Below are 24,204 nucleotides of genomic sequence, written 5' to 3'. Positions count from 1 at the left end.
CTGGGGAAATTGAGAATTCAGTTTTGAACGTGGAAAACCAGACATATCTTTGAGGCATTCCAGTGGGGTGGTCATGTAGGCAATTGGAAATACAGGCCTTGAGCCCAGAAGAGAGCCTGGATTGGAGATACACTCTTGGGAGTTATTGACATATGAATGTACTTAAAATTTTGATATTTAGGAGTTCGAGACCAGCCTGGCCAACACGATGAAACCCTGTCTCTGCTAAAAATACAAAACAATGGCCGGGCACAGTGACTCACGCTTGTAATCCCAGCACTTTGGGAGGCTGAGGTGGGATCACTTGAGGCCAGAAATTCGAAACCAGACTGGCCAACATGGTGAAATCCCATCTCTACTAAAAATAGAAAAATTAGCCAGGCATGGTGGTGCATGCCTGTAATCCCAGCTACTCGGGAGGCTGAGGCAGGAGAATGACTTGAACCTGGGAGGTGGAGGTTGCAGTGAGCCGAGATGGTGCCACTGTACTCCAGCCTGGGTGACAGAGCGACACTCTGTCTCAAACAAAATAAAATAAAACAAAACCTTGATATTTGATGAGATCAAGGGAAGAAGTGTGCAGAGAGTCTTTGGGCCAAGGACAGGGACACCAGCATTTTGAAGTTGCAATGCTAATAAGGTGCTTGCCAAGAAACCTGATAAAGAGGTGCCAGAGAGGTGAGAAGAGAACAAAAAAAGGGTGGTGTTCCAAAATCTAAGGAGGAAGTGGCAAGCTGCTGAAGGAGGGAGTGGTGAACTATTGAAAATAGTTGACTTTCTAACTCCGCTGCTGCCATGGCTCCTGCGAAAAAGCTTGTGGCGAAGGGGGACAAAAAAAAGAAGCGGGTTCTGAAGTTCACTCTTGATTGCATCCATCCTGTAGAAGATGGAATCATGGATGCTGCCAATTTTGAGCAGTTTTTGCAAGAAAGGATCAAAGTGAAGGAAAAAGCTGGGAACCTTGGTGGAGGGGTGGTAACCATCGAAAGGAACAAGAGCAAGATCACCGTGACATCTGTGGTGTCTTTCTCCAAAAGGTATTTGAAATATCTCACCAAAAAATATTTGAAGAAGAATAATCTATGTGACTGGTTGCGCGTAGTTGCTAACAGCAAAGAGAGTTATGAATTACGTTACTTCCAGATTAACCAGGACGAAGAAGAGCAGGAAGATGAGGATTAAATTTCATTTATCAGGAATATTTTGTATGAGTTCTTGAATAAAACTTGGGAACCAAAAAAAAAAAAAAAAATAGTTGAAAGGGCAAGTAGAATGAGAACGAAAAGCATCCAATGAATTTAGCAACAGAGAAGTCATGATGAGTCTAGCAAGAGGAATGCTGGTGGAGCGTTTGCAGTGGCAGTCACATGGGCATGGGTTGAAGAGTACGTGGGAGATGAGGAAGCAGAGATGGCAGGTGTAACTCCAGGAGTCTGTTGCAAAAAAAGCAGAGCAACTGGGCAGTAACTGGAGATGGGTTATGGGGGTCAAAGAAAGCTTTCTCTAAAGCTGTGGACATGTGGGCCGGGCAGGGTGGCTCAGCCTGTAATCCCAGCACTTTGAGGGGCTGAGGCAGGCGGATCACAAGGTCGGGAGATGGAGACCATCCTGGCTAACAGTAAAAATACTACTAAAAATACTACTAAAAATACAAAAAAACTAGCCGAGCGTGGTGACGGGTGCCTGTAGTCCCCGCTACTCCAGAGGCTGAGGCAGGAGAATGGCGTCAACCTGGGAGGCGGAGCTTGCAGTGAGCCGAGATGGCGCCACTGCACTCCAGCCTGGGTGACAGAGAGAGACTCCGTCTCAAAAAAAAAAAAAAAAAAAAAAAAGCTGTGGATATGTGTGCCCATAAGAACGAGCCAGTAGAATGGATGGAAAGGATGCTCAGGAGCAAGGAAGAAGGAAGATGGGATCCAGAGTAGCATCTTTAAATTCCTTTATTCATATGCCCCTACAAAAAAACAAAAAACAAAACAAAACAAAACAAAAACAAAAAAACCCTCTTGCCTGTTTTTACTTGATACTTAATATTTAAGTTTACTTTTATTTTTATTTTTTTAGAGGCAGGATCTTGCTATGTCATCCATGCTAGAGTGCAGTGGCTATTCACAGGTGTGATCATAGATAGCGTAGTGCAGCCTTGAACTTCTGGACTCAAGCCATCCTCCCACTTCAGCCTCCTGAGTAGCCAAGACTGTAGGCATGCACCATCTCACCTGGCTTAAATTTTTTTCATAACTTTAAATCATTGTAAGGGACATACTTTCTGCCTGTTGTATATTGTTTACTTTTTTCTTTTTTTTTTGAGATAAGGTCTTGCTTGGTTGCCCAGGCTGGAGTGCAGTTGTGCAATCATAGCTCACTGCAGCCTTCAACTCCTGGGCTCAAGCAATCCTCCTGCCTCAGCCTCCCAAGTAGTTGGGGCTATAGGCACATGCCACCATGCCTGGCTATTAAAAAAATTTTTTTGTGTGGAGATGAGGTCTTGCTATATTGCCCAGGCTGGTCGGGAGCTCCTGGCCTCGACTGATTCTCCCACCATAGCCTCCCAAAGTGCAGAGATTACAGGCATGAACCACCCACCTGGTCATATGGTGTATACTTTGTATTCATTTCTTTTCTTTTCTTTTTTTTTTTTTTTGAGATGGAGTCTCATTCTGTTGCCCAGGCTGGAGTGCAGTGGTGCCATCTCAGCTCATTGCAACCTCTGTCTCCCGTACTCAAGTGATTCTTCTGCCTCAGCCTCCCGAGTAGCTGAGATGACAGGTGTGCACCACCACACCAGGTTAATTTTTGTATTTTTACCAGAGACAGGGTTTCACCATGTTGGCCAGGGAGGTCTCGAACTCCTGACTTCAGGTGATCCGCCTGCCTCAGCCTCCCAAAGTGTTGGGATTACAGGCATGAGCCACTGCGCCTAGCCCTTTGTATTCATTTCTAAAATTATTTCTCTTGGTGTTTTTTGGATAATTTATATTGTTATGTCTTCAAGTGCACTACTGTTTTTTTTTTTTTTTCCTGCAATGTCTAAACTGTTGTTATTCCATTCAGTGATTTTTCATCTCAGACTTTTTTTTTAAATTTTAAAGACACTTTTAAATTCTTTATTTTAGAATCGTTATAATTGACAGGAAGTTACAATGATAGTACAGGGAGGTCCTTTGGACTCTTTACCCAGTTTCCCCCAATGGTTTTGTTTCAGTACAATTTTAACAATTTTATTGAGATATAATTAACATTCCATAAACCACATATTTTAAGTGTACAATTTGATAAGTTTAGAAATTACATATACCTGTGAAACCATCACCACAATTAAAATAATAAACACACCCATCCGTCATACCCAAATCATTCCTCCTTCCCCTTGGTACTTCTTCCCATCCTCTTCTTTCTGCCTACCCCACCCACCCCATCATCTCAGACATTTTAGTTTTCGTCTCTAAAATTCAAAGTGGGTATTTAAAAATATATTCCTAGTCTCTACTTAGTACATATGGAATACAGTTATAATAATTCTTTTAATGTCCTTGTCCAGTTCTCACATAGGTGTCAGCTGTGGTGGTTTCAATTGATTTTTCTCCTTATGATGGGTCATAGTTTGCTTGACTGGTAATTTTTTTTTTTTTTTTGAGATGGAGTCTTGCGTTGTTGCCCAGGCTGGAGTGCAGTGGCTCAGTCTTGGCTCAGTGCAAGCTCCGCCTCCTGAGTTCACGCCATTCTCCTGCCTCAGCCTCCCAAAGCCTCCCAAGTAGCTGGGACTACAGGCACCCGCCACCACGCCCGGCTAATTTTTTGTATTTTTTAGTAGAGACGGGGTTTCACCGTGTTAGCCAGAATGGTCTTGATCTGCTGACCTTGTGATCTGCCCGCCTCGGCCTCCCAAAGTGCTGGGATTACAGGCGTGAGCCACCGCGCCCGACCACATGACTGGTAATTTTTTATTGGAGAATCAGGCACTGTGAATTTTACATTTTTGGGTGCTTGTTAATTTTGGATTTCTGTAAATGTTCTTGGGCTTTGTTCTGGGAGGCAGTTCAGTTACTTAGAAACAGCTTGATTCCTTCAGGTCTCACTTTTGAGATTTGTTAGGTAGGATCTAGCAATGTTTAAACTAGGGCTAATGAATCCCCACTATGAGGCAAGGCCCTTCTGAGAGCTCTGACCAATGCTCCATAAATTATGAGGTTTTCCGATCTGGCTGATGGGGACAGGCACTGTCCAGGCTCTGTGTGACTCCTGGCTACTGTTCCAGCCCATTGTTTCGGGTGGTTCTTTCCTTTGTCTCAAGTGGTTTCTTTACACTTATATGATGAATCATACTCTGTTGAACACTCAATAGGGGCCCTTTGCAGATCCCCAGAATTCTCTATGTATCCACCTTTCTCCTCTCCAGTACCCTGTCCTGAGCACTCTAGCCAGTCGGCTGCTCCAAACTCTCAGCTATCCCCTCACCTCAAAGTCACTTGCTTTGCCTAGGTTCTCCCTCCATGAAATACATCCTCTCAAGCAGTAAACTGGGCAACCGAGGGGTTCACCTTATTTGTTTCTTGCCTCTGAGAGATCACTGTCTTTTGTTACCTCATGTCCAGTGTCTTGAAACTCATTATTTCATGTGTTTTCTGTTTGGTTGGTTGTTTTAGGCAGGAGGGTAAACTTGGCCCCTGCTCCTCCATCTTGGCTGGAAAGGGAAGTTGTATCTGTACTTTCAGTCTGTTTCTGTTCAAACTGTGGAGCTGCAGATTAAAGTTATTCCATTTTAGGGAAAATGTCCACCATACATCCTACTTGCAAAGGCTATCCTCTCTGTCAAACCTGTGAGCCAAATCTGACCTTCTAACAGGAAAAGTCTGATTTTATTTTTCCATTCAAATCGATGTGCTTAATATGTATCCTGTGTCAACCATCTCACTTTCAGTTTGATTTCTTCTTTCTTTCTTTCTTTTTAGAGTTAAGGTCTCGCTCTGTTGCCAGGCTGGAGTGCCATAATGTGATTATGGCTCACTGTAACCTTGAACTCCAGAGTTCGAGTGATACTCTTGCCTCAGCGTCTGGAGTAGCTGGGTCTACAGGCACATATCACCATGCCCAGCTAATTTTTAAAATTATTTTTTGTAGATACGGGATCTTGCTATGTTGCCCAAGCTGGTCTCAAACTCCTGGCCTCAAGCCATGCTCCCACTTCAGTCTTTCAAAAGCACTGGGATTACAAGCATGACCCACTGTGTCTCACCTGAACTTGAATTATTTAAAAAATTTTTATTGTTTTTTCTTTTTTAATATATATATATTTTACAATATAACATGTTCAATGAATTTGAATTTTTTTTTTTTTTTTTTTTTTGAGATGGAGTCTCGCTCTGTCGCCCAGGCTGGAGTGCAGTGGTGTGATCTCGGCTCACCGCAAGCTCCGCCTCCCGGGTTCACGCCCTTCTCCTGCCTCAGCCTCCTGAGTAGCTGGGACTACAGGTGCCCACCACCATGCCCGGCTAATTTTTTTGTATTTTTAGTAGAGACGGGGTTTCACCGTGTTAGCCAGGATGGTCTCGATCTCCTGACCTCATGATCCACCCGCCTCGGCCTCCCAAAGTGTTGGGATTACAGGCGTCAGCCACCACGCCTTGCCTGAATTTGAATTCTTAAATGACGAAGGCACAGAACTGAGCCACAGGGCCGCCCCGTGAACCTTCTCAAAGAAGCTCTCCAGGCTTTGCTCTTTCGAGGACTTCCTCAAGCAGAGCATTCTCAAGTAGCCCTTTTATTTGTTTTTAACAGCGCAGAGCAAGGTGCCAGAGTAGGATTCAGAATGAGGGAGGGGAGACAACTGGTGAAAGTGGAAGTGGGGAAGGAGAGCTGTCAGGCCTCTGGCTACTTCTTAGGCCCACCAATATGAGGAGGGGAACATATGGAGAAGGCGGCTCTGGAAATGGATTACTTTAAAACTATCTGTGTCCACCTACCTTCTAGAAAGTCTTCATGTCCTTGTAGGGGAGTGCAAAGCCTCTGACACAAAGTGTGAGAAGCCATTGATGGAGCCATTACTGCTTCCTTCGTTGTAGCAGAAGGGATGGGGAGAGGAGCAGGCAGGAGCGGGGGTAGGTAAGTAGGGGCTTTGGTGCCTTGAAGGTGAAATTTCTATTTGAAGGCTTCAATTTTCTTCATGAAGAATGTATTTTTTTTTTTTTTTTTTGGTCCACTGAGGGGTGGGGGAAGTTGAGGGCATCAGATATTTGAGAAGGTGGAGAAAATATAAAAGAGTCGATACAAATAATCAAAACTAGTAGCTAGAATGAATACTAGCTAGGCAGAGCTGAGGGTCCAGTTAAGATAGGTGGCCATGAATTCAAATCTACATCTATCTGCTCAGCTGTGTGATTTTCTTCAGCAGCATTAAAGCTCTTGTTTGTTTGATGGTTGTGGATTTGGTAAAATGCTGATCTTTCCCCTATATTGAGAGAAATGTGAGTAATCACAAAGAGGCCTGATAATAATTATGAGTAATTTATCAAGGCCCTTCCAGGGTTCCTCTGCATAGGGTGGTTTTGGATGGCTAGACATTTACATAGCACATAGTGGCTTTCTTTTGTTTCCCATCTTCCTGGTGAATTGAGCCACAATTTCTTCTCCTAAGCATAAATACCTGCAGACCTTAGTTACAGTCATCCCTGTGAACAAGGGTGAGGGTGGAAAGGGTAAGGAATGTCTGTGTTTCCTATCACCAGGTAAATGGGATCTTGATGCTTGGCATGGGGTCCCAAGAGCTTGCCAATACCCATGTGTATTATCAAAAAATGAGATAATGCCGCCGTCAAATAAAAGATCAGGGCCGGGTGTAGTGGCTCATACCTGTAATCCCAGCACTTTGGGAGGCTGAGGTGGGTGGATCACAAGGTCAGGAGATCAAGACCATCCTGGCTAAGACGGTGGAACCCTGCCTTTACTAAAGATATGAAAAATTAGCTGGGTGTGGTGGTGAGCGCCTGTAGTCCCAGCTACTCGGGAGGCTGGGACAGGAGAATGGTGTGAACCTGGGGGGCAGAGTTTGCAGTGAGCCGAGATTGTGCCACTGCACTCCAGCCTGGGCGACAGAGTGAGACTCTGTCTCAAAAAAAAAAAAAAAAAAAGAAAAGAAAAGATCAGAAACTCTCTGGACAATAGGCAAAGGTTGTAAACCAATGTATCCTCTTTCTTAAAATCTGATTTAAAGCCTTTTTCCCTGTCCTGTCATGCATTGGGAGAAGGACGGAATGAGTTGGAGGGGGCTAGGAAAGTTTGGCTTATAACTCTCTTGAGAAATGTCTTTTTAAAAATTGTCTCAAGCTGTAATATTGCCCGAATATCATGGTATGGGATATGCTATATATCAGTAAAATCTAAGATTCAGCCAATAAAAAATCAATCTGTCTAACATTGTCATTCTAAAAGTCCCCAAATCACCACAGCCATGGAAGTCGTGGAAGCCAAGTTTTCCTATGGTAACAGACTATATCAAGTTTATATATACATAATACATATATATACATATATATTTTTTGGGGGGGGGGATGGAGTCTTGCTCTGTCACCCAGGCTGGAGTGCAGTGGCATGATCTCGGCTCACTTCAGCCTCTGCATCCTGGGTTCAAACGATTTTCCTGCCTCAGCCTCCCAGGTAGCTAGGACTACAGGCATCCCCCACCACACCCAGCTAATTTTTTTTTTTTTTTTTTTGAGACGGAGTCTCGCTCTGTCGCCCAGGCTGGAGTGCAGTGGCCGGATCTCAGCTCACTGCAAGCTCCGCCTCCCGGGTTCACGCCATTCTCCTGCCTCAGCCTCCCGAGTAGCTGGGAGTACAGGCGCCCGCCACCTCGCCCGGCTAGTTTTTTGTGTTTTTTAGTAGAGACGGGGTTTCACCGTGTTAGCCAGGATGGTCTCGATCTCCTGCCCTCGTGATCCGCCCGACTCGGCCTCCCAAAGTGCTGGGATTACAGGCTTGAGCCACTGCGCCCGGCCTAATTTTTGTAGTTTTAGTAGAGACGGGGTTTCAACATGTTGGCCAGGCTAGTCTCAAACTCCTAACCTCCAGTGATCCGCCTGCCTCGGCCTCCCAAAGTACTGGGATTACAGGCATGAGCCACCACGTCCGGCCTCAAGTTGTATTTTAATCACATACAGGATACATACTCGTACTCAGAATGTGAGTTCAAGGATCAGTGGCACAAATAGGGGAAATGACCTCAAGTTCCAAATGAGTGTTAATGTAGTTCTATTAAAGCGTCTGAGTGCGGAGAAATCATTTCTTGAATTTTGCAGGGCAAGCATGACTGCTTTGACTCCTTTTCGTGTGCCTCACAGCGTGCTTATAAGCCATGTCTCCAGGGACATACACTCATTGTAAAGTGCCCCTAATGATAATAAAGTGAAGGATCTGCTGCAACTCAAAGGAAATTGAAAGTGCTTTAAGTTCTACATTCCAAAGTCAGAGCTAGAGAGGCAGGCTGGATTTTCTGCTGATGTGGATTGCCTGCTGTTGGTTTGGGCCACGCTAGGTATGAGATAATGTTTTAGATTACTGCTGGGTTCTTCTGGGCCTGGCAACATAAAGAACACGTCTAATCAATGCATCAGCTGCTATGGCTCATTCACCTTCCTGCAGTGTTGTGTGGCCACAGCCTGTAAGAATGTGACCCGGAAATCCCCAAGTAGGGCCCTCGGGTGTGCCCGAGTCCCTCATGCCCACCCATCCACCCCTCTGCATTCTAACATTTCAGTGGTTGTGTTCAGGCAAAGTGTCTTCTGCTCATGCTCAGGAGGAAGAGTTCACTTGACCTCCCTGTGGCTCATTGCCCCGAGGATACCAGGGCTCTCTCAGCCTGGCTGCGTGACAACAGAGGGACACCATTATCAGAGAAACCACGGCTGATGAGCAGCTCTAGGCCAGAGACGCCAAATGCTACCTGGACATGAAGAGAGAAGTCCCAGCAGACCCCCGGGGGACAGGTTTAAATTAGGTTCCAGCCTCCCCTTCCTGGTGTCAGGAGTTACTCATCTTGATTTACTTATCTTGCAAAGGAGCCAAGGTATCCTGCTGTAGCTGCCTACTATCTTCTGTCTCTTCCACAACTCCCATGTCTCTTTTGGGTTTCTGCTCCACTTCTCATGGGCTACTTGGAGTAGGAAGTAGGTTTCAATAATAAAAAAACTAAATAAAACAAAAACATCATCTGATTTGCCTCCAGCTCTGCCACAGACTATTTGACCCTGGAAAAATCCCTTCCCTTTTCTGACACTCCTCTGTAAAATAGCCTGGATCAGTAGCTTTCATTTTGCATTCTGTGAAGCTGCCAGGAGCCTGAAGGGTTCCCCAGGTCCCCGGAGAGGCTGCAGTGGAAAGAGAGGCTGAGCTGACTCCACCCCCAACACCCAGCACCCACCAGAGTAGCTGCTTTTTACCTGTTTTATATATTGTTTTTCCACACAGAGCTTCTTTGAAGAAAGAGTCCTGAGGCTACAAAGTTTGAAAACTGCTGGAATAAGTGATCGCCAAGGCCCCTTCCAGTCTGAGATGCTTGGTCTTCTGAAGCCCAGCTCGTTTTTCCTCCTCCAGAAAGCCTTTCTTGTTACCCAGTCCTGGGTACTTGAGCTCCAACAATGATGATGATGGCAGGCATATGGTGCCGTTGGTGAGCCATCCGATGCCTGCGTGTGCATATAAGCTGTCTCCCCAGCTAGAAAGTGAGCTCTTTGAGGGTGGTGTTCAATTTTTCTTCCACACGTCTGTCCCCTTGTAGTATTATATGCAAAGTAGGTGTTCAATAAACGTGTTGATGCCACCTGATGTCATGAGCTCTCACATGGGATAAAACTTCCCCACCAGACTCTGCTTTGAGAAGGAGGAGCCAGTCTTTGGTCTGCTTAACGCTCCACAGAGAGACTTGTCCTTGAAAAGATGGGGACCCTGACCTGGGAAGCAACTCACACACTCCCCAAAGGGCAGGTCTGAGTTCATGCCTCGACTGGATTTGGCTTCACCTCTTCTGCCCCTCAGTATCTCTTCTGGTGGGGCCTCTTATACACTGTGGCCGTAGAAGAGGCATGGTCCTGAAGCCTGGGAATCAGGTCAGCCAGGACGCCCCAGGGCCAGCAGACATCTCAGCCAGATTCCAGAGGGAGGCACAGGGGAGATGGAGAGGAACTCCTGGGTTTGTTTGGAATACAGCTCTCTCAGGAAGTGGAGGCCCAAAGAGGGTGGCGGGGTTCAGTCAGAGACACCAGAGAAAGCAGATTGGAAGAGGGTGCTCGAGGTGAAAGATCAAGACAGCCATATGCCAATGTCCACAAGGCAGGTAGCCAAGGGGAGACTGGAGGTTGTAGTGGTGGAATGAAACCGCTCTGCCATGTAGTGGCTAAGTGACTCTGAGGTCAGTTCATCTTACTTAGCCTCAATGTCTTTACCTATAAATTGGGGGCAAAAGAACCTGACCAATGTCAGGCTACCCTGTAGTGAAGTAGTGAGATAGATTCCAAGGAGACTAAAATGTGCAGAGATGGAAAGGATTATTATCGTTTATTAACACAGGAGAGCACACGAGCCTGCTTCCAAAGAGGGACTGTCCCGTAATTTAGAGATGCTCCGAGGCTGACCATCCTCCTTCTCCTGCTGCATTCCCAGCAGCCATCTATGGCTGGATTTGGAGAATTTCTGGTCAAACCGGTGAGTATGAGGAGAGCAGGGCAGCTGGGGAGAGAGGCCCCAGCCCAATTCTGCCCAGAGAAGCTCCGGAAAGAGAGGGAAGTGTCCTGATGAAGAGCGTATGAAAGGGGTGAGACTCAGGAGGCTGCGAAGATTCCTGCGGGCTCCTCTGGTCAGTAAGAAACCCTGACAAGATCCCTAGGATGGGGGTCCCTTAGTCTCACTGAAGTTCTTGTAACTTGGGATGGGGGCCAGGTCAGCCTCCTCTGATACCCGAAGCTACACATCCGGCCTTCCCCACTTCTAGAGGAGGGGTTTTAGATGGTGCTGTGGGGGCAGACAAGCCCTCAGCAGGTCACAAGCAGGTCCCCTCCAAAACCCCTCCTGCTGGAATCCTCCAGGTGTGAGGAGTAAGAGCAGACAGATCAAGCCTGGGACATCTGGCAGGGTTTAACATCCACAGCTGGAGGGTGAGACCTCTCCCTGTGGATCTGGAGAAATACCTTCAGGCTCCAGCCTATTGCTGCCCTTGCCTTGTCATCCCTGACAGGGTTCCGTGCCCTGTCTGGCCTCCCCGGGTCCCCCTCAGCTGCTATAGCCCGACGTGTGGGTGCTGGGCCTGCGCAGCCAAACATCTGGCAGGTCTGGCTGGCTATTGGGCAGCACCACAGGGCTGCCATCCCCTGGCCCCCCTCGGCCCTTCCAGGACAAGCTGCTCTGGTGGGAGGCGGGCAATGATGGGTCATACACTGTCTCCCTCAGCGCCAGCCACAGGGTGTCCCGCTTCCCATTGAGCTGGCCCCGCTCAAGGACTGGCTGCCCAGTATCATCCAGGTCATCTGGGGACACACCCACGGAATCTGGTACACGAGCACTGGGCTCAGAGGTGCTTAGGCAGGTCTCATCAGAGACGCTGAGCCCCTCCAGGGTGCTGGCTGAGGAACAGAAGCCATCAGGAGGTTCTGCAGCCTTGGCCTTAGGGGAGTGGGCTGGGGCTTCTGGCGAGGCTGGCAGGGGCTCAGCCTCCTCCCCTTGGGAGTCCTGCCTGGCCCGGGTTTTGGGGCTGGAGCCAGCCTGCTTATAGGGGGAGGAGGTCTGCAGGGCAGGGCACTGGCTGAAGACTGCCTGGTGGTCCAGCAGCAGCTCCCTTGGGGAGGCAGGGGCTGGTGGGGGCCGGGAACAGCAGGGACCATCATGGAGCTGCAGATCCTCAGAGAGTACTGAGGGCCGGTGGGACAGCTTGCTGGTGGCTGTGCTGGTGTCAAAGCTGGGGCTCCGACGCCGTGCCAGGGGCTGTAGCTCATATTGCTCTGAGCAGGTCCCGGGCATCCCTCCAACTGACCCTGGTCGTGGGCGGCCTGCCTTCTCCCCACCAGGGTCCCCAGTACCAGCATCCCATGGTAGGTGAGCACAGGGCCAGAGGATCTGCCCACAGTTCTTCTCTGGCCCGAAGAAACAGCAGAGAGATTGGAAGAAGAAGCTGGCAAAGCCACAACTGACGCATTTGACCATCATGAGGATGATGCCCAGCTTGCGATAAAGCAGCACTGTGGCAGGCAGCATGAGCACGCCGGCCGCAAACAGGGCTGCAGCCCCCACTGCTGTGGCGCAGCTGGTCTGGCGCAGAGAGAAGGCCACACGGCTCAGGCGGTCAGGGTGTGGGCACAGGTGATAGGAGATGCAGTAGTTGACAGTGAAGTCCACTGAGAGGCCCACTGAGGCAGAAAGAAACAGGGCCTCGGCAGTGTTGAGCTGCCACTCGAGGAGAACCAGGAGTCCTACAGTGAGCAGCACGGTGCCTGCCACAGCTGCCACGGAGAATAGGCTGAGGGGAACATTCCAGGTGCCCAGCAGCAGTGTGGCAAAGGCCAGTGCCAAAGCCAGGCCCAGCACCACAGCAGGTTCAGTGCTCAGGCTGTGCTGCAGGCTGTACAGCTCTAGACGGCTAGTGAACCAACCACGGCGCAGGCCTGGAGGTGCCATGCCCAGCTCTGCTGCCAGCCAGTGGCTGACCTCATTGTAGAAGAGTTGGGTCTGGTTGTAGTCCGGACTATTCCGGAAGTTGGTCTGGAATTGCAGGACCAGGGCGGCCAGGCTGCCATGGGCATCAAAGCGGAGTCCCAGGTCCTGGGTGCCATCCGGGCCTTGCTCCAGAGCCATCATTTTCAGGCAGTGCAGGAAAAACTGGGGGGCCCAGGGGAAGTCCGAGTGGCCGCAGCAGAGGTCAGGCCCCAGGCGGGCGCAGCCGGGGCTCTCCATCCAGCGCTGGAGGGTCTCCATGAAACACAGCGTGGGCCAGCCTTCCTGCAGTGTGTCGAAGAAGCTCTGATTCCGGGCCCGGTGGCAGAGTGCCAGCAGCCAGCGCTGGGCTTCAGGGCCACTGGCCGAGAAGGCAGGGTCCCTCACCAGGCTGCTGTTGCTACGAGGGTCCAGAGGGTCGCCAGTGTCCACAGGCAGGACGCCCCACACCAAAACCACGGGCATGTGGCCGCCCTCGCCCTGCGGCAGCTGCTCGAACAGGAACAGCTGGCGATACTCTGCGTCGAAGCGCTCGAAGGGGTGGCTGGGCCGGAAGACCTGGCCGCCGGGCGGCGGCAGCGTGGGCAGCCGCAGGCGCGGGCTGACGCCGGCGATGTAGGCGCCCCCTGCCGCCAGTGCCGCGAACCAGCAGATCCAGATGTAGCGGAACTTGATGACGCCGCAGGGCAGCAGGCGCTGGAAGAGCAGACGCGAGGTGCCGGCCGCCGCCCTCCGCAGGCCCCGGAGCCGCCGGTGCAGCGCCAGCAGCAGCCGCCGAGGCGCGCTGCCCTCCCACCGGCCCCGCGCCCGGCGCACACAGCCGCGCGCCAGGTAGCGCTCGTGGAGCACGGCGGAGGCGGGCAGCCAGACCAGCGTGAGCGCCAGGTGCACCAGCACAGCCGTGCCCATGAAGAGGGCGAGGCAGCGCACGGCCGGCAGGCGGCTCAGGTAGCTGGCGTAGAAGGCCGCGCTCGTGGTGAGGCCGGAGACCAGCAGCAGGTAGCCGAAGTGGTGCATGGTGCGGCCCACGCGCTGCGCCAGCCCCCCCGACGGCAGCTGGCTCTTGCTGAGGCGCCACAGGTCGAAGAAGATGAGCGTGTGGTTGGCGCAGACGCTGCTCAGCAGGAGGAGGGCTGCCAGATTGACGAAGGGAAAGTAGGCCATGCGGAAGGCCACCTGGTAAAGGAAAAAGGCCACCAGCAGTGAGCCCAGCACCCCCAGCAGCACCATGAGCGTGAGGAAGAATGAGCGCAGGTACAGGGCGATGCCGAAAAAGATGGCAGCCAGAGCCAGCAAGGGGTACACTGTGTCCTGGACCAGGAAGTACCTCAGCAGCTCCTGCTTGAGGCCCAGGTCCATGCCAGTGACGGAGGTGTAGTTGTCAGCGAGCCCCCAGGGGGTGGCCAGTCGGTCCAGGTAGATGTCCATCAGGGAAGCACCCTTTGGGGTGGGCAGGAAGAGCAGGCTGTACTTGAGGGAGGGCACTTGGTAGTCAGTGGTCTGGGGACTCAGGAAGTCCCTGTCGAGCAGAAAGTGCAGGAGTTGGTAGATGGCGCTACTCTGGGAGCACTTAGTGGGAACCTGGGCACAGCGTGGGGACTTGTTCTTCCCGGGTCCCAGACAAGAGGGCACCAGGGCACCACTGTGGTAGTAGAGGGCACAGGTCCGAAGCAGGGCCAGTGTGCGGGCTGCGTCAGCTTGGGTAGTGTCCAGGCAGGAGGAGCGGTTGGAGAGCACAGCCAGATAGTTGCCCAGGGACCAGCTGGGGCAGCACTGGTTGGCTGCTGTCCGCTGGCACAGAGCCCCGAAGCTGGTATGGGAGCGGATCTGTAGGGCACACGCAGGAGGAGAGAGCTCAGGGGCAGCCCAAGGGCCCAGGTTTTCCCAGTCCTATACAAGGCTCTCTCACCTCCTTTCACACTGCAGGGCAGGTGCAGAGAGGGGATCTGGACAGCCTGGTGAGACCGGCTTGTCTCCCAGCTGCCTTTGGCTCCTGGCCCAGGTGCCAGCAGCTACATCTTGACTTCATCAAAGAGGAGCCTCAGGGATGCTGCCCCAGGCTTCAGCCTAAGAGACCCTGCTCTAAGGGTCCCTGTAGGTCATACGTCCCAACTCCACGAGGCCTGAGCTAGGAGTAAAAGTGGAGGTAGCAGCCACAGATAGAACAGGGCCAAAGGTCCAAGGAGCTGAAGCAAGCAATGGGAAAAGTGGAGACCAAAACATTCCGGGTTCAGGGTCACTGCCAAACCCCAGCTCCTGTCTGTCCACTGCACCGCTTAAACCCTCTTAGGGCCAGGGCTGTTTCTTTTTCAAATCTCATGCCTCTTTTTTTCTCCTTTCCTGTTGTTGACATCACAACAGCTGATGTAGTACAGAGAGCACTGGCCTGGGAGTCAGAGGCCCTTGCTCTGCCACTAACTGGCCGCGTAACCTTGGGCCTGAGATCATGGTGACAACACAGTAACACTTATTGAGAGATTACTATTGCCAGTCATTATGCTGCATTTTTTTCAAATTCTATCTCATTTAACTGTCACAACATCCCTGTGAGGAAAGTACTTTTATTTTCCCCATTTAACGCTGATGTAGCCTGAGGGACTGAGATGTTAAGAAACATGCCTGAAGTCATACAGCAAGACAACCTTAGAGCTGGCCTTGAATTCAGGCATCTGACTCTAGAACACATGTTCTTAACCAGTCTTTTGGTACTTAGAATATCCTCGTGTGAAGTGGGGGGCTGGGCTACTGCGTGGTTTTCACACCGTTTTTAGCAGCAAACCTTTCTTCAGATGTTATTGTGTATGATTCTCCAGTTAGCATAATTGGATTGGCACTGCTCAGGTTGATGGGGACTGAGGCCTTGAAGCCCACAGTCTCAGCTCCCTGGGCCAGGGCCTCCTCACCCACTCTGGAGGGCCCTTTCAGGACCTTTTGGAAACTCCCAGTCCCTGCATGGGCTCGCTTCCAGCACTTCTATCTTGGCTCTTCTAAAAACAGCCGACTCTTCTTTTCCCACCCCAACCTGGAGCCTCTCAGCAGGGTTGGAATAATTTTCTAAGCAGGGAATGCTCTTCCCCAGTCCACCCCCTGGCAGTCCTGGCTCAGCTGTATTTCCTTGGGATCAGTTCCCTCATGTCCTTAGTTCCCCCCAAACCCCTGGCACCTCCCCAGCCAGCTCACCTGGTCCTGTTCCATGCGACACATGGAATGGATGGCATGCAGGTTCCATAGGCTGCCCGAGGAGGTGGACATGAACACCAGCTTTGCATAGCTCTTCTCTGCAACACACCCACCCCCCCCCACCCAGAGCTCAGTCCTTTGGCCCCAGGTCCTGGGCCCTCCAAAGGGAAGATGCTTACTCAGGGCCACATGAAGTTCAGATTCTCAGGCATCTCAAGCCTATGCATGAACTGCCTGATCCTGTCCCTGTGCCTCACCCCAACCCAGCTTGACCCTGTCTGGCTGGAGCATCTGAGAACTCCCTCATCCTCCCAGCTGTAACCTGGCTTCCTTGGCTTGACTGTGGCCAGCTGGCCACCTTCCCTTTCTGTCTGCCCAGATTTGTTCTGGGCCTGCCTGTCCTACTTGGTGGGGTGGGGACCACTATTAAAACCAGGAACTGGCCAGGCTGCAGCTTACCAGGGGGGCCACAGAAGAAGTTCTCTTGCCTTCTGTCCTCCAGGGGCTCCACCATTCTGCGAGGTCGAACAATGCTCTCCTGGGCACTGCCTCTGGGTGCAGGCCTCAGAGTGTTGTGGGAGCTCGAGCTGAAGTGGAGAGAATATCTATGCCAGGCACCGTTAGGGTCGGAAGACTCAGAGGAGGCCAGAGACCACTCCCCAGGAAGTCCTGGCAAGCCCCTCTGACCTGCCTTGGGGTGAGTCACCCAATGTCCCCTTCCTGGAGATCTCATTCTTCCCTCTCCTACCCACAATGAAAAGATGAGAGCCTGTTACCTGTTCAGCTCAAGGTCTGGGGAAAGGAAAAGCAGCTTCCTGGGGCCTGTGAGGGCTTGTAGTGCTCTCCAGACCACTAACTTGCTCCCAATGTCCGTGTCCCGTGGCTCAAAGCCCTGCAGGGAGGAGGGTGGAGAAGAACAGGTGGGCAGGGTAGGAGTTCTCCATCTGGGTGCTTCTTAGCTCTGCCCCTTTGACTCCTTAGAGCAGGGCAGGCCAGCCTACCTGCCTAAATTGTAGATGTGAGTCTGAACTTTATAGCATCTCCCCAACTCTCTCTGGAGGTCAAGAGCCTACCGTGGCTACCCTATCCCCAGGCCACCATGGCTACCCTACCTCCAACTTTCTGCCCCAGGCTGGGCTGAGGTGGCCAGGCCTGGGGACCCCATCCCACCCCTTGGCTCCTCACCAGCAAAGGCTTGGAGAAGTCGGGCAGCCGGGCCCCCAGCAGTCCAGCCAGGGTGCAGAGGAAGATGGCAGCCAGACACAGCATCAGCACGGCCACTGGCCACTCAGCAATCAGCTGGGAATAGCTGGGAAAGAGGGAGGAGCCCACATGAGTCTCAGGCTCCACCCTGAAGGGGTGCTAGATAGAGCAGAGAGCACGTGGAACAGGGCTAAACTGGGCAGCAGCCTGGTCACCCCTAGAGGTCCAGGGAAGGCCCAGGCCTACCTCTTTGGCATCTGGAAGGCTCGTTCCTGCCTGTGGAAGAGAAGAAAAGATGATCGCTTGCCAGAGTCCTCTTGCAGGGCGTGTTTCGGGGGTGGAGGTGGGGTGGGAGTGGGTGGGTGAGGGATAACCGATGGTATTAACCCTTTTAGCGCTTTGCCACTCCCAAGTTCCAACCCTTACTTCCTACTGCATTGGGTTAACTCCTAAGAAAGGAGTCTAGAGCCCCGGGGGTCTGCCCCACTCTTAAGCCCCACCCCATTTTCCAGTGGCAGCTGGCAGGCTGCTGGACCCCTCCTTACCTGACACTGACCACATGGTGCTGCACAGCGGGTGGCTTCCAGGTCCCATCACGCTGTGAGGGGGCTGGGGAAGGGCTGAGGCTGGAGCCGTGGGAGCAGAGAGCTGCCCGATCCCCAAGTCCTGGCAGGGAACTGCCCCCCTGGTATTCCTGCAGTGCCTGGGGATAGGCGAAGTGGGCAGGGGCCAAGGGGCTGGATGGACCCACAGGCTGGAGGGTGGAAGTTGTTGGTGGGGGTCCCGAAGAATTGGAAGGGTCCTCCAGGGGGCAGCTGTGGAGGGAGCAGCTTCTCTCTGGGCTTGCCTCAGGGGCCACAGCCTTGGTCTGGGTGCTAGGAAGAGAGGAGGCAGGCAAGATTGGGGTGGGGGATGGTGGTGGGCCACCCCATGCCCCAGCATTATTCAGTTCAGTAAGACAAGGGGACAGGGACTCAGGGTTGATTTATTAGTAGTCCTGGGGGAGCAGTGAGAGGTGAGGAGGCTGGGGGCTCGAAGTCTGTGCCCTCAGCCTACCTCATGGAGACCATTATCTCATTCACTCATTTTCCACACTGTCAAAAAACAATTGGCAGGCTGCTACATGCTAGGCCCTGTGCTAGACGCTGAATGTGCTTTCACATATATGATTTTTTTTTTTTTTTTGAGACGGAGTCTTGCTCTGTTGCCTAGGCTGGAGTGCAGTGGCGTGATCTTGGCTCACTGCAACCTCTGCCTTCTGGGTTCAAGCCATTCTCCTGCCTCAGCCTCCCAAGTAGCTGGGACTACAGGCACCCACCACCATGACTGGCTATTTTATTTTTATTTTTAGTAGAGACGAGGTTTCACCGTGTTAGCCAGGATGGTCTCGATCTCCTGACTTCATGATCCACCCGCCTCGGCCTCCCAAAGTGCTGGGATTACAGACGTGAGCCACTGTGCCCGGCCGATCTTACTCACTCCTTACAAAAACCTCACAAAGGAGGTATTTTCTTCAACTGATAGATTTGAAATCAGGTTCAGTGACAGACAAGCTGGTGCTCGAACCCAGTTCTTCTGACTTACAGTCCTGTGCTCTTTGTGTGGCAGTCGTCTGCTCTTTCTCTTGCCAGACAGATTATTGAGCACGTGCTGCTGCACTCCTATTCTCATCTTAGAGCCTTGGAACTTTCTCTTCCCTCTGCCTGGGTTGCTCATCCCCCAGATAATTGCATGGCCCTCTTTTTTATTCTGGTCTTGTTTCAACTAGTACTTCCTCAGAGAAGCCTTTCCTGACTATTCTCCCTGAAATAGTCACCCACCAGCTCTCAATCTCCCTACCTTGCTTTATATTTTTTTCATAGCATTTGTTGCAATTGAATATTATATTATAGCGTCGTCATGTTTATTACCTGTCTTTCATGTGGAATGTGAGTGCTGGGAGAACAGAGGCCTATTGCATTTGTTCATCTCCATATCACCAGTGCCTTGAATAGTGCCTTGCACACAGAAGGCGTCCTGGAAATGTTTGTTGAATGAGTGCTAGGCTGGCTGCTAATAGTGGTGCTAGGATGAAGAAGACCTGGTCCTTGCCCTCTAGGCACTCACAGTAGTTGGGAGATGTGAACAGACCAACATGTTGAATGCTGTGAGTGGGGAAGTCACAGAGGGCTGAGGGAACTCAGAGAGGGCCCAACTTTGATAGGGGGTCGGGTGGTCGGGGAAAGTTTGTGGAAGCAACTGCTATCCTTCCACCTACCCTGTCATGGGCCATGCACGGAGCAGAAGATTTGCTTTGTAAGGATGTGCACGGTTGGGAGAGGGAGTTGGGACACCCCTTCACCCCAAGGAACTTGCCAGAAAACAGTTAGCCGTGGAGTCTTCTCCCAAAATTACTCATCAGGGCAATACTCCGTGCGTGTGCGCAACCCCACTCCTTGGGTATAGGGAGAGGTGGAGTCTCAACCCCAGTGGCAGGATTGCAGACCCAGATTAGGAAAAGATGGCCACAGAACAGAGTGCCCAGGGCCATGGGGAGTTCCCAGAGGGATTCTGGGCTGGTTAGCCTTGCAGAGCCCTGTCTCCTTCTCCCCTGCCTCTGCCTGGCTCACCCAGCCTGCTCGCCAGAGTTTGCGTAGCTCCCAAGGAGAGCCAGACCTATGCGGAGCCAACCCTGGCTTCCAGTCCTGGCTGCTGCACTGCTGAAGGGGCTGTGAGCTGTAGTCCCAGCCTCAGTGGCAGATGGGCATTGCCCACAGGGGCTGAGTTCAGCCCAGAGACCGAGAAGAGGAACTAGGAAGGAAAAACGTGCTCTTTCTTTCTTTCCCAGAAGGATGGCAGGCTGGCCCAGCAGTGCAGGAGAGAATGACCCTCATGCTGAGGGTGAAATGGGGGAGCAGTGGAGGTGGGCTCCTGACTCGATCACCTTTTGGCTCTGGGGACTTGGGAAAGACACACAATTCTTGGAGCATTGGCATCCTTGTCTGTTGAAAATATGAGATAATGCCCACCTCTTGGGTTTGGTGTGGGAATTAACTGATGTAACATATGTGAGGTTCTTGGCACAGAGTCTGTCATGTAGAAGACACGTTTGCTTTTCTGCCCCTTCCCACGGTCAGTGCAGCAGGGAGCATATACTTTTAGAAGTGTGTTTGTATTTATAATTTGTCCTCTTTTGGTACCTCAGATAATATATCTCTGTTTTAGAACTTCCCACACCTTGAGAATCTCACTACATATATAAATACTTTCCTTTTTGTTATCCAAAAGCTGTATCAAAATTTGATCTCATGATTTTAATCACTGATACTTATTTTTTACAAACTCAACATCTAGGAAAATAGGAATTTGACCAAAGTTGTTCTAAAGCAAGACCTCAGATGACTCCATAAAGTTAATAATGTAAGCAGCCAGTGTCTTGGCAGATCCCTGTGGGCCAGTGAGAAGGTGGATAAATGGCCTAGGTTGTGTGTGTAAGTGTGGACATCGACTTTAAGATGTTAAATTCTGCAGGTTTTTCTTGACCACCTGTCCTGTGCTTTAGCATTGTCCTTGCTCTGGGTTGGGTCCTAGAGGCCTAAAGATGACCCATCGGTCTTGGTCTCCCTCTTCAGAGCAGAGCTTGCCTTCTAGGGGTCAGGAGAGTGGGGCAGCCTGGGTGAAAGTGGGAGGCCTGTTCCAGCTGCCCATGGCCTTAGATAACTGATCACTGGGCTTGTCTTAGGAGTCAGGGCCCCACTTGGAGTGTCGGTTTCTTTTGCATTAGGGGAAGCCAGCATTCCAGAGGATACTGGAGAAGAGTGGGTGCACTCTTGGTTACCCAGTTTGCTAAAACCTCCTAAGTCCACCGTTTTCCTTAGCTGGCTCTTGTTCAAGGGGAATCTTAGCCTCCACCGCTGGTTTGCTTCTGCTGGAGTCTCCCTGGCCCCAGCTCCTTCTCTTTAACTCCTACTATTCCTCTTCAGGGACCTAGGATCAGCTGCCCCCAGTCTCACCCTTTCTGACTGTGCCCACCATTATCAATGTGGCAGAGTTTGAAACCTTCCATATTCTGACTGCTGTAGAGCGAGGACTTTTCTTCAAATCTCCCAATGAGAAAAGCCGACCTCCACTCTTCTCAGAATAAAAGCTTTCTCCTGTCACCTCCTGCTGCCCTCTGCCCTTAGGAGGCTCAGTAATAATAGGAGTTAAATACCCCAGGGCTACACAGGGTTTTTTTATTCTCACTCCCTCAGTTCCATGACCCTCACTGGGATAAGTAACTTCCTAGGCTGCCTGCCTGCGCCTGCAGGCCTGTACGTCTAGTGAGTAGGGCAGGCAGGGGCATGGAAAGTGGGGATGCAGGCCTCACTGAAGAGGCCAACATCCCAGCAATCAGGGCCTGACTGACAGGGTCCCAGACACAGAGACCCAGCCTGGAAGCCCCATAAGGGGCAAGTGTATATTGCATTAACTATGCCCCCAACCCCACAGACACACAGCCATGTCAACCTCAATGTGATCCCACAGAGTGGCCAGGACAGATGGGGGAGCAGCTCATATCACTAGGAAAATAAAAAGGTAATTTTAAAAACACAGTGTGAACTGTTTCAAATTCCTCTCTAGCCAGTGTGTTGGTAAGGATGTGCACATATGTGCATGTTGTGTGCGTGAGTTATTCACTGTATATCTATCCCCAAAGTGCTACTCAGCAGGAGCACTTTTGTGTTTCTTGAATACGTAAGCAAGTCCCTATGCCCGATTAGTGTCCATGGTCTCTGGAGAAGTCCAGAGAGGGGCCAGAGGCCCCAGGGAGTTTCTGAAAGAGAGCAAGTGGATCCTATGCCCAGGGGAAATGAGACTGGACACGGCTGATCCTTGGCAAGATATCCAAGACAGCAAATGACTCTCCTGCCCCTTCTAAGGATGCTTCTGGCCCCAGGCCCCCGCTCTGTCTTGTCACTGCTCCATCCCTGGTCTCTTTGATCAGGCCATAGTCCCAGGCAGGTCCCTGGTCTGGTGAATACACCCATCCTGTGTCTCACCCTCTTGAAGTCTTTGTGACTTTCAGACTGAAGAGTGGCTAAATCTATCCAGGCTAATGTGTTAACAATAAAGGGAAGAAAACATTTCTCTGTACTTGTGGGGCTTTCTCTTCCTCTGGGGTACAGAATGTACATTTTAACTGGGGTAGTCTGGAGATGATGTGTCCACCTCTGCTATTACTATCAAGGAATTCCTTTTATTTCAGTCCAGGCAGGAAAGAGGCAGTGTCATGTCAGAGGAGGGATTCTGGGGGAGGCAGAGCCAGGCAGGGCACAGAAATTGCGCCATATTGCTACCTAGCTGGGCTGTTCCCTCACACATATGGTGGAGGAAGGGAGAGGAGAGGTACAGAGATCTGGGTCCTCAGCAGGAAGGTGTCCCTCCTGTCCCACCAGTCTGGGGCTCCTCCAGGGGTGGTACAGGCCAGCGGCCTGAGCACCAAAGCCTTCACATTTTAGTGGCTCCAGCCAGTGTGGCTGCCATATGCAGGGACTGGAACCCACACGTGCACAGCTGGGGGCCATGCAGGGCAGGCAAGCGACTGATGGTGACAAAGACAGTCCCTGACGTGCCTGCCGAATGTCTGCCTTCCCCAGGACACCCGCCTTGGCGAGCCTCCCATCCACGATTCACGCACACCTTCATGCACACTGGCACGCTGAAACCCGGACTGAGGTTGCTGCGGGCTTGGGGCTTCCGGAGAAGACGCAGGGGCAGGGCCTAGAAGGAGAGGCCGGAGGAGCCAGGGAGTCTTGGCGTTAGAGGAGGGGTAGGAGCCGTGGGTGGGGCAGGTTCCCTAAGCGGGGAGGGCGATGGGGACTGACACTAGGGGGTGTCAGGGAACGAGGAAATTGACCCGGCAGGATGAGGGCGTGGCGAGGGGGGCCTGGAGCTTGGCGACCCCGGGAAGGGGCTCCGGGAGGGTCTGGGGAATTAATGGGGCAACATATGGCGGCTACTGGGGATACCTGGGGCGGGGAGGGTCTGGGAGGGTCTGTGATCTGGATCTGCGGAGCGGTCCGCCCTACCTGTCCGGGGAGCCGCCGTCTGGGGCCAAGGGCTCCCCCTCGGGCCGTTGCTCCCCTTCCGGACCCGAGCTGGGAGCCGGACCGCTGCCGCCGCTGCTGCTGCTGCTGTCACCGTCCATGCCCGTGGGCGGCACCGCTGTCCGGGCGCTGGTGCTGAAGCCGCGGCGGCGGCGGCGGCGGCGGCGGCGGCGGCGGCTGCGGCAGCGGGCTCGTGCGCATGCGTCGGCTCCGAGCGGGCCGGTCGCTGGGCGGGGCGAGGAGGAGCCCAGCCAATGGGCGCGGGGCCGCGGCGGGAGCCGAGAGCGCTGTGTCTAAGATCGCGGGGCTGCGGGTGTGAGCGCCCCTCTGCTCCCGCCAGGCCTGAGAGCCGCCGGTAGGAGTCAGGCCGTCCAACGCTTCCTAGCGGCCTCGGCCTTCCCGTAAGGAACCAGGGAGCGCGACTCATGCAGAGATCCTCACAAATCGAATCGCAGACCCTTCCAGCCGGATAGAGGGCGAGCTCTACGCCCGCACTTCACGCTGGACGCCCCGGGTCGAGAGGCGGGCGGCTTCAGGCCTGCGAGGTTCCCGGCTCGCTCAGCGTTCTCCTCCCCTCCCCAGTGGGGCGAGGCATCTGCTTGGGTCTTTCTTCCCATTCTTCTGGACCTCGACTTGGAATTGAATGTGCACCCCTCAGATGTGGATCCCTGACTCCGTTATTCAAGTGCGGAGTCTGGTGGAGCGGGGGTGGGGGGAAGAAGAGAGGCACTCAGATCATCCCCAGATCTTTCTCTTTCTTTTTTAAGATTTAAAAGGTTTATAAAGCAAACAAATCACAGTAGGCTAAGGTTAATTTTTGATTCAGAGGGTACATGTGCAGGTTTGTTATAAGGGTATATTGAATGATCCCAGATCCTTTTTTATAGTCACCCCTGTCCCCCCACCTCAGCCTAGGAGGTGCCCAATAGCCACCAACTCCAGGGCACTGGGAGGTGCCCAATAGCCACTGACTCCAGTGCCATCTCCCCCACCAGGGAGTAGCTGTGAGTAGAGCACATTTGGGTATGATGGACTGTGGACAGGCCTGGCTAAGGGGTCT

At 52.1% G+C, this 24,204-nt stretch overlaps 1 protein-coding gene and 1 pseudogene across 3 annotated transcripts; one reads left to right on the top strand and one right to left on the bottom strand.

Annotated features, from left to right (window-relative positions):
- Positions 1-778: 778 nt before the first annotated feature.
- On the top strand, positions 779-1,252 carry LOC102139793 (large ribosomal subunit protein eL22 pseudogene; annotated as a pseudogene).
- Positions 1,253-10,521: 9,269 nt separating this feature from the next.
- DISP2 (dispatched RND transporter family member 2) lies at positions 10,522-23,292 on the bottom strand. Of its 3 annotated transcripts, XM_073995510.1 has the most exons (9): positions 23,127-23,292; positions 22,738-22,818; positions 17,622-17,951; positions 17,323-17,352; positions 17,059-17,182; positions 16,650-16,765; positions 16,333-16,460; positions 15,874-15,971; positions 10,522-14,520 (listed from the first exon to the last, which is right to left on the bottom strand). In XM_073995510.1, exons 4-9 carry the CDS (start codon positions 17,331-17,333, stop codon positions 11,260-11,262), a joined length of 3,738 nt encoding a protein of 1,245 aa, XP_073851611.1. In that variant the 5' UTR covers positions 17,334-17,352; positions 17,622-17,951; positions 22,738-22,818; positions 23,127-23,292; the 3' UTR covers positions 10,522-11,259. The 3 variants fall into 3 exon arrangements, with proteins under 3 accessions (XP_073851611.1, XP_005559230.3, XP_073851612.1); XM_005559173.5 differs by lacking the exon at positions 22,738-22,818; XM_073995511.1 differs by lacking the exons at positions 15,874-15,971; positions 22,738-22,818.
- Positions 23,293-24,204: the final 912 nt, after the last annotated feature.

This window comes from Macaca fascicularis, chromosome 7, assembly GCF_037993035.2.
Source record: "Macaca fascicularis isolate 582-1 chromosome 7, T2T-MFA8v1.1".
Taxonomy (NCBI): Eukaryota; Metazoa; Chordata; class Mammalia; order Primates; family Cercopithecidae; genus Macaca; species Macaca fascicularis.
This window is presented reverse-complemented; position numbering and strand designations above follow the sequence as displayed.

Excerpts from the sequence above, each read along its gene's own strand:
- DISP2 (XM_005559173.5), bottom strand. The coding sequence starts at position 23,245 with ATGGACGGTGACAGCAGCAGCAGCAGCGGCGGCAGCGGTCCGGCTCCC. Across the intron at positions 17,353-17,621 it reads CACCATGTGGTCAGTGTCAG|GCAGGAACGAGCCTTCCAGA; the intron begins GTAAGGAGGGGT and ends TCTCTTCCACAG. Across the intron at positions 17,183-17,322 it reads GCCTTCCAGATGCCAAAGAG|CTATTCCCAGCTGATTGCTG; the intron begins GTAGGCCTGGGC and ends CCTCTTTCCCAG.